Here is a 10,135-nt window from a genome sequence, read left to right as displayed (position 1 = left end):
AGTTCTGTCCCTTTCACTGACAGGCTGAGAGGATCGGCTCCTCTTGAATTTGTTTTCGTGTTGTGGCCATGCTTTGCTTTGGATAAACGGGTGGGACCTTCATGTTTACAGGTGCTGCGTCTTCTCCCTTCATTTGATAGTATGGTGACCCCTCAGATGGTATATAAGTCAAAAAGTCAACATCCCTTACTCCTTCACTAATAATTATAGACATGCAAGGAACGATGCTTGAATAAAAAATAAAAACATACCACGTGTCCAAAGATTAAGTTCAACTTTATTGCCCACGAGTGTCGCTCTAGCTAATGTTGATGTTGACGGTGTGGGCTGCGTTGCCCAACGTGAACGTCTGCTTCAGGTTGGTGCGCTCCTGACCTTGGTAGATCACGTGCACCTCGTAGTCGCCATGGAAACCGCGTACTGTGAACTGGGTGCCCGCTGACAGGTTGTGCGTCTCGTCTGTCATCCACCTGTGCTCAAGGAGCTCCAGCACGCGACGTCCGGCGGCCGTCAGCTGCAGAACCAAACTTTAAGTTTATGTTTACCAAACAAGCATGTTTCGACTCGAGGTTTTGTAGAGACTAAAACCTTTTAAAAATAGGGTAGAGTAAACAGAATAATTCCTAGCAACAGATATCATCCGTTATTCTTCACATTTTGTATTCACCCTGTTTTGCATTCACTGTCAAGTATTTTGATTGAAATATTTTCGCGAAATCCTTAGGGAACACTTATGAGAAAGAGACTTATCTTCTTTAATTACTTATGGAGCATTTTAGTCCCGCAATGTTCCTTTACAACAGGGGTGGAAAACCTTCGGCCTGCGGAACAAATAACTCCCGCGAAATCATTTGGTCTGGCCCTACCCAGGCAACCACAGGTCGGACCAAAAATTCAATAAATCTTTGATGTTTTTAGCAACATAGAATTTATACTAATTGAATTAAAATAATAGCGCAAATTTTAAGGGACAAATCGGGAACTTCTCTTATTTGTATACAAAACACGTACGAATACGTGAGGGAACATACAAGACAAGTATGTTTTCGTGGCTGCCCACGGACCATTGGTCTGGTTTTGGTGATTCAGATGACAGCCAGGTGCCAGGTATAAAAGTGTTGACAAACTGTGGTGAAACTACAGCTTAGCCTACCACAGTTGATAATTGTTGTATGGTCCGAGTGTGATGTTATAAATATCTGAATGGCCCTTGTCAGAAAAATGTTTCCCATATCTGCTTTACAACAAGATTTTAGCCTTTCATGCCTCTTAATTAGAGGCCGTTTGCTTCATCTAGGGATAATTTAAAGTCATTTTATTAATAGGACACAATAAAATAGTCTCGATCCTAGTGAAAAAGGAAAACGTGTATATCACAGATACACCAAAGTAACTTCCAAATGAAAAAAAACAACTTGCTGACATTATTTGGACTAATGTGCAATGCCACAGGTTTCTTATAAAAGAGATAAATAGAATTTAAGGGATGTTTAGTGTAGTGAACAACATATGGCCACAAGATTTTTATTGTTGAACGAAACAATGGAACTGTCTCCCTTTCCATATCCGCCACCTACCCACTATTGAATCTTTTAAACGTGCACTGAAAACGCTCCTCTTACGTAAACATTACTCCTAACACCCTTTCCCATAATGCTAGTCCTTTTTCATACCCTTCCTTTTGTAATATCATGTTGCTCTCAGCTCTTGCTCTTGTTATTTGGTTTTCTGTGTTTGATTTTATTCTTAGTAAGTACTGTTGTTTATTCTTTTATAGTTCATATGTTGTTTGTTTTACTGTCCCTTGGTGTTGTCCATGTTTCGTTCTTGTTTTTAAGCGCTAAGAGCATGCTCCTTAGGAGTGTGAGTATGTGTTTTACAAATTTTTCATTATTTTATTTTTATTATTATTATTGAATAATGTAGGAAAAGAGTCCAGAAAAAGTATTCATTACAGCAGTGATCCCAAGTGAGTTTGTTCTAAATGCTGGCTGTACGAAAGAAAGTGTAATATTCACACTTAATTATAGCTTAACACACCTGCAGGTTGTCCCCGACGACGAGAGCAGCTTTGTCCCCCCGCCATATTTGTTTGTCCCAGTAGCTCAGCAAGATGATGCCCTCCACGGCATGATGGCTGTACAGAGCTGTCAGCGCGTGCTCGTAGAAGTCCGCTCGTTTGTTCTCATCCGAAGCTACCACATCCAACTCGGTGGCCCAGATAGGCACTCCACTTGAGCTAAAGTATCCAGACGTTCCTAATATATACACACACACATATAATAAAAAAGGAGAAATTATAGACCAGTAGTCACTTTCTCATAAACTAACATCTTTTATCATCCCCATTTATGAAACAAAGAAAGCGTTTTGAAGCTGTCCTTATAAAAATAAGAAATTATTCCATTGTGTTTAAATAAGCAAGTAAATAAATAATAGGAATTTTTATTTAGATGGCTAACAGGAAGACAGGCAGTCAGACAGACGGAGACAGACAGGCATTCATCCTGACACAGACAAACATGCGAACAGCCTGACGTACACAGAGAAATCCAGAAGAAAGTTTAAGTCAAAAGTTTAAAATTCTTCTATCAATATTCGAAAACTTCTTTTTTGTTTTGTAGACCTGTGTCCTATTTTTTCTCTTGAGGGATGATGATGATGATTGATTTAATGGATGATTGATGATGGTGGATAATTATGGTTGATGTTGATGTTGATGATGATGATGATGATGAGGAGGAGGAGGAGGAGGAGGAGGAGGAGGAGGAGTTTGTATTATTTTTCTTACCTTGATAGCGGTGGGGTCTGGGTCAACTTCATAGCCAAAGTGGCACTCGGCACCCAAACCATACAGACTAACGTTTGCGGCCTTAAACCGTTGACCCTCCTTGACATAGTCCTGTCACACATAACCAGTGAGCTTGAAAACTATGATTTTTATATATGAAAAGATAAGACTACAAACTTGTATTGAACACTCCAACTTGCATTGCTCGGGAACAGTAATCCGTGTAGGTCCGAGCAGGGCAAGGAAGTTTTGTTTTGTGGAAGACCACTAGAGTCTATCGTGTGCCGAAACCTGCAATCTGTGATGCTGGTAAACATTTGTTTTCAGATGGTGAAGATGCAAGTTTTACCATCAACGTACGTTGGTTAAATATTCGTTGGCAACCACGCCGAACTCGTTGAGGAAGAGTTTAACGTTGGGGTCGGTGGCGTGTGCGATGCGGAAGATCTCCAAGTCGTACTTTGGATCGTGTAGCTGATTCTGGAACCACTTGCCGCGTAGGTTCTCGTTTATCACATCCCAATGTTCCACTCTAGAAAAAAAAAATATAAACAAATTCTTTTTGCCTGATGCATTTCTGCATGAATGAGTGAAGAAATTACACTGAACACTTTGACTTTGATCTCTTTAATTTATCACAATCAACGACTATAACACAAAGGTTCAAATGTATTTTTACATTAAAAAGAGTCTAGAAAATGACAAAAATAATCAGTTTATATGATTATACGAGCACTTTTAGAAATGAGACTTTTAAGAACAAGTATACCAAACATTGTCAGAAATTCACAAGGGTTTGCTTCAAATATTTCCAGGCACAAATTATAGTACTCTAGAATAATCTGGAACAATGTAGTATAATCGAATACAATCTGCTATAATTTAATTCCCTGTAGTGTAATATGGTCAATACGTATGCTCGTGTTTGAGTACTTAGCTTGCAAATAACCAAACAATGCAAACTGGGCTTAAGGTAATTGTACAATTAAACAGATAAGAAAGAAAAGTAAATGATATTAACGAAGTGATCTTACAAGCCCTTGAATGTGTTGACGGTTTCCACAATGTGGTCATGGACAACCTTTCGAAGCTCATCCCCATTCAGAGCCTTGACCCAGTTCTGCAGCCATACCCCGTCAGAAAAGAGCAGGTTGTAACCTCTCACCTTCATCCTGTTTAAAACATCTTGGGTCTATGAGAGAAAACTATCATCAAAATAAAAAAAAGTACACTTCACACAGAATATGATTCTTCTTATAAATGCTAATTTTTGACTTTTCTCATACTGTGAGATATTCATAGCTACTACTCTGCTTCTGGGACCATGTGATGTCGGTTGTGTACAAACAACACTGACGATGTCCGAGACTTGTGTTTCACACAGCATGAGAAACTTGTGAAATTCGCGGGTGGAAGGGGCGTTTTCCTTTTGAAAACTTCAACATTATTGGATTAAAAAGCTTGATTAGTAAAATACACTGATTATTTTATTATCATATGATGATGAAGTCGAGGATGATGATTATAATGGTGGTTGCTGAGTTCTAAAGTTTACTAACCCATGATTTCTCAATCCGTGAATCATGGACAGGCAAGGCTGATAATTTGTTTTCCCCTGAAAAACGCAAATCAAAGATAAATTTGTTTCCCTACCTATTTCTCCAGTGATGTACCTAAGAGGAAAGGTGTGCAGGTAATGGTACATAAATGCCTTCAAATTATCTTTTGTATTTTATTCACAATCAGGGACGTGCTACGTAAGATAATAAAAAATGTAATAAAATTGTACACACATTTAGCAAATGACAACAGTGTGGAGTATTTAATTTTGAACTTAACAATATGTTGCTTTTTAGCTCATTTTGGTTATTTTCCCTTTGCCATATTTGCCATATTTGCCATATACGGACCTCTTTAACTGCATCTTCAAACTTGCTTGTCAAGAAAAGGTGTTCCTATGTTACTTTGGTGGAAATAAAATTCTTCATAAAATATATATTTTTTAAGCATTGGATCGTTCTCAAGTTTCATGCTTTTACAATAATTCCCCTACATTCTATATTTACCTTTAGCTTCGCTCGTAACAAGTGTCAATAATATTAGGGGTTCTATCTGTTAGTCTATTTGTCCTTCCTTCCATCTCTTGTGAATTCATTTTGGCTATCTACCTATTCACGCTCTAACCTCCTGGTGATCTGTTTAACTATCCGATGTTGATATGTTTAATACAGTCGCTTCAAAATTATTTAAGGCAAACTAGAGGACTTCTTAATTACACTGTAACATGTCTGCAAGATAATTTAAAAAAGAAATTAGTTTTGATACGCTCAGTTAGCAACAAATGTTTATAATATAAATATTCCGTTCTAATGCAATACTATTACTATTGATAGCCAAATGACAAAACAACTATTTTTGTTAAATTGTCTAGTTTTTTAATTATTCCCTTTTCTTTACTAAACAGTCCTTTGTTCCGTCTGGTTTAACTGAATTTATATATAGGCATCAAGACACACGTATGTGTATTTGTAAATATACATGTACACAATTCCATTCAATATAAAAATAGGTATGACATCGGAATGAGTATCACATCGCGGTAACTGGGACACATAGGTTTAAACTACTTTTTCCATAAACATGTATAAATCAGAATAACCCTTAAAATCATTCAATATTTATAACTAAAGAAGATGTCCTACCCTGGTAGGTTCGATGTAAGACCACGTGAGTTCGAATTCCGGCTGTGCCCAGTTGAAGTGCTGGTGGAGGAAATCTCGGTATGCTGTCTTCGACCCATCGTTGTAGTATGTGGCGGCAGCTGCGGCTCCGAAAGGAAAGGATTTCTTGTTTTGTACAACCTATAATCAACATTAATTAGTTTGAAAACAAGATTCTGTCCAGGCGGTTTCTTTTTCTTAATATCTTACGTTTTATCCATCGTCTCTTTTATATTTTGTTTCTATTCTTTCCTAATTGTACATGTCGTCAAATGTGTCTGATACTGAATTTTGAACTTCTATTAGAATTATATTTTTGCTTTGTGTATATATTTTTCAACACGCGAAGATGAAGAATCCTTGGTTTAGTCGAAACAGCTGCCACTGGTACCAAAGCACACAATGCAGATCTCGAAGTATTGACAAAGGCTGTAATAGATGATGATGATGATGATGATGTCACCATAGTGTACATGCGTTCCCACTCAGATGTGAAAGATTTAAGAATTTAAAACTCATTCATTACTTACCCGTACGCTTACTTCACCTTTGTTGATATTCCCATTAACATTCACTCTGAAAAAAAAACCCAGCAAAGGTCGTGCGTGGATTTTGTGTAAAATTTCATAAATTTGCCGTGGGCTGCAGGATGTTATTTCATTTCTTTAGTGATATTATCCAATGGAGCAATGCACGCGATTTCATTCACAACACTTGACAGTATTGACATCACGTGACATTTTCGTAACTAAAATATAAAATTTTTATTATTAAAATTATTATTATACTCATTTATGTTTCACTGATTATTAACACAAAAAAATATATAAATAATATAGTATTAAATTATATTATCTTCAAAATAATAATAATTAATCTATTGACTGCGCGACGTCGAGCCCGCGAGGTTGCTAGTCGAATCTAGCGGAGCGGCAAATGCAAACAAATGAAATTTCGACCCGCGTTTTTAAAATTGATGTCTATTAACATACAATAAGGAGAACTATACGTGATACTCCATTCTAAAAGAGCGTTTTAAAAATATTTAAGTGGTGTAAATTTGAAGAATTATAGGTTTTGTTTTTCTTGGAGTAAAATCAAATCAAAGAGTGTAACTGTAATGGGCAGACAATTGACAAATCTGGAAGTAGGTCAAGTTAGAAATTAAGAAAAAATTATTTACACAATATATGCGAAGATAAAGTACGAAACAAACAAATATTCTATTAGAATACATTATAATTGAGATATAACTTACTGTTTTCTTCTCTTTTTCTGTTGTTTGAGTACAAATCCACGTCGAATTGAGTAACCGGCAACAAACATCAACATGGCGCTAGGTCAACCAAAACTTCGCCTGCTTTCAAAGAGAAAAATACGCGATTGGTTGACTGTTTCAGTAGTTAAAGGGAAGCAATCCATATAGTTGGACTTAATCCCTTAAGTTTCCAGTGTTTCCTCCCTTATGTATTCGTTTATTTATGTGCAGTTACAAGTTAAGACTTGGTTACAGCGGTGCATCCACCACGGGTGGATGATACGCATATTGTGAAAGGCCGCGCAGTCCTCGGCGGACTGTGGATAGACAAATGCTACACTAGTGACATGGTATTTTATATCTGCGCAGAAATGAAAGCTTTGGCTTTTTGATATGAGAAAGATTGTTTTATGCAGAAGTGAGAGAGGTTGTTATATGTTGAAAGCAGCACGTACTGAACCACTATGTCGCTTCTTCTCAGTCTGTCGATCTCGCTGCTCACCCCAGCAGCAGCAGCACCCGCGGGCATGCGCTTGACTGAAGCGTCGTCGACGACAAAACTGATGCCCTCCTCTGGTCCTTGGTAATGGATTCTAGCCAGCCTGACATCTGCGGAAAGACAACCGAGAAGTTACAGGGCTGGAATCCGAATCTAAAAGAACGCCGGTTCGATACCCGTGTTTCGCAGCGAACTTTCCCCAAGTCAACCCAGGTGTTGGGAATAAGAACCTGACTGCATAGAGGGTTTGGAGAAAGAAAAGCAGTGAGAAGGAAAGGAGATAAATGCCACTCTCTACAAAAATGCTGCCCTCGAGAAAAGTGTTTTGTTAAAAAATAGAGCAGAAGTGATATTTGAATAAGAAATGTATTCAAAACGAGCTTTACCTTTATTAGGAACATAAAACAAGCCGATCAGATGAATCCATCCGTCAGACACTCTAGTGCCCTCTTGGCTAGCTGCTCTCTTGTACTCATGTGTGCCGTCTGGGAAAAGATGTTACCATTCCAGTTACAATCTAGATACACTCTAGATACACTCTTCTGCTTTAAGAGATAACTTTAGAGCAGGGGTCACCAACCTTTTTGACACTGAGAGTTACTTCAAGGGTACTGAGTAATACGAGGAACTACTTGTCTGATACAAGCTTACTGAGTAACACACCATAGTATAGACAGGTCAGGTATCAACATGCCCCGCGGGTGACACATGGGGTTCATGCGGGCTACCCCTGCTTAAGAGTATAAAACTAGTGTGGATGATGTATTTCAGTAACTCTCTTAATGATAGAAAAGTTTAAATGGCTCAGCAAGAAAAACGTGGACCTGCAAGCACAGCTGTGAGTACTCAAACCTACACAAGATCACAAATTTTAAGGACTGTTAATCAACTAATAGACAATTGTTATGTGTAACAAAAGATTACAAAAATATTCTAATGAAGAGAAATTGCACCCTGCACTTACCTGTCATCTCAAACACCACCTGCAGCTCCACTCTGTGTCCGATACCCCGGTCGTTCTGTAGTTTGATGTGGGCGGACACCTCGTAGCCAGTCCCTCGTGTCACGTTGATATATTGTGACGGCCCTTGCCAGTATTTCTTCCTGTTACCATGGAAATTATGGATATGTAATCACTTGAAATTATTCGTAAAAAAGTAACTCTGTATGTTTACAGCTGTGTTGTTGATTACTAAGCTACATTGTTCCTTTTTTTCCTGAGTAAGCGAACGAAATATTCCTCACTGTATTTGTTGTCCTTGTTATTGGGTTTTACTATTAACGATGCTCTGCGCCTCATGCTAACAATAATTTAGATTTCTGACCTGTTTTGTACCTCCATAGCACCAGCGCCAGAATGGCTGTCAGTCACGATTTTGCACTGAACAGGACTCCAGCAGTCCCAATGGTCGAGAGACTCGAACCCTCCATTCTGTAGAACCTCTTGGCTCACCACACTGGCTACCAGTGCGCAAACCACCCATGCAATCAATGTTTGCATTATGGACAAAGCAACCTTCAACCTTTACAACAATGACTAGAGAAACTGCCAAGCTTAATCTCCGTTATATCTTATATACCATTTCCATGAGGCCTTATTATTCACTTTCTCTCCTTAAAAAAAAGAATATAAACACACAAAAAGTCTATCTGATCCACAATGAGGCCACGTACATAACTGCTACATCGGCAACATCATGGTGGAGTACAAAGCAGGTGTTTTCTTTGTCATAATGTGGGACTCCACATGTTATACTGATACATTTATCTCGTAGGTAAACGTGAAGGACTTCATTTCACTAGCATTGTCTTTTATATTGCTCATTCGCTGTTTGTTGGATGTGTCTACATCTGTGTATTAAAACCCTTACTTGATTCAACTTTCAAAATACGCATGTTTATTCCTTTTCCTTTCTTTAAAAAAAATAGTTTGAATACTTTAACAATGGGGACACCTCAATGTCAAATAACTGTCGTCTAATCCACCAATAATCAAAATAAAACAAAAACTTGACAGCATTGTTTCTACCCTGATTTCAACGAAATAGTGGCAACCAACGTTTTTTTTTTTTGTTTTTTTTTTTTTTTTACAGTCCAGTCTTCCCACTGGTGCAGATAAGACACAAATTTTTAAAAAATTGTCAGTTGCAGAGCTCTGGAATATAATGGATTTTATCATTGTTTGTGGGACGAAGAGCAGTTGTTCGGATTCTTAAGATAAAGAAAAAAAGGTCAAAAAGCAGGTAGGGTATACTTTTGTCTCTTTCTGTAACCTGTTGGATGTTTTGTTTCTAGCATAAACTCTGGTGTAAACTTTTGCTGACATACATTTTCTGTTCTATTGCTTTTAAGTCGAAAATCTGCGTTTAACTGTTGATTCGCAAACATGATCAGTCGGTAACACATACTTTGTGTGATCAAGAAGAAGAGAAAGTACATGTACAGTATTGTTCTATGTTATCGATATGATGACGATATCCGATATTTACTCAGATACTGAAAAGACAAAATGTTCACAGGGAGATGACTTGCATCTGATGTTTTAACTGGACACTCGCAACTTTTGAGCTCATTCCCATAGTGGCTGCATGAGAGTGACTAGGAAATGTTTACACTAGGACAGTAGGTGCTACAGCTAACTGTAGTCAGTTATGATTTAATACTTCATCTTTTTTGTTAGTTCACATTTCTCTCTAATACTAATGGCAGCATAGAATGTTAGTGTGCTTAGTTTTGACAGACACGTGGTGTTATCTTTTTTATACTAAATATAATTGTGGCAGGAAATGATAACATAGATTTTATGAATTCGTGAGATACCTTTTCCTTTTTTACGGTAGGGTTTTTCTTAAATTGTCGCAAATCTC

The 10,135-nt window shown here is 37.7% G+C and overlaps 1 protein-coding gene across 1 annotated transcript; it reads right to left on the bottom strand.

Annotated features, from left to right (window-relative positions):
- Window positions 1–257: 257 nt before the first annotated feature.
- Window positions 258–8,831, bottom strand: LOC112570180 (anti-sigma-I factor RsgI6-like). Its single transcript, XM_025248490.1, is given in 13 exon segments — window positions 258–514; window positions 2,041–2,234; window positions 2,237–2,258; window positions 2,792–2,902; window positions 3,152–3,323; window positions 3,826–3,963; window positions 4,351–4,406; window positions 5,494–5,652; window positions 6,042–6,087; window positions 7,225–7,378; window positions 7,655–7,753; window positions 8,233–8,372; window positions 8,594–8,831. Coding segments are annotated over 13 exon segments (1,683 nt in total). The 5' UTR covers window positions 8,770–8,831; the 3' UTR covers window positions 258–298.
- Window positions 8,832–10,135: the final 1,304 nt, after the last annotated feature.

Source organism: Pomacea canaliculata, linkage group LG8 (assembly GCF_003073045.1).
Source record: "Pomacea canaliculata isolate SZHN2017 linkage group LG8, ASM307304v1, whole genome shotgun sequence".
In the NCBI taxonomy this organism is placed as follows: domain Eukaryota; kingdom Metazoa; phylum Mollusca; class Gastropoda; order Architaenioglossa; family Ampullariidae; genus Pomacea; species Pomacea canaliculata.
This window is presented reverse-complemented; position numbering and strand designations above follow the sequence as displayed.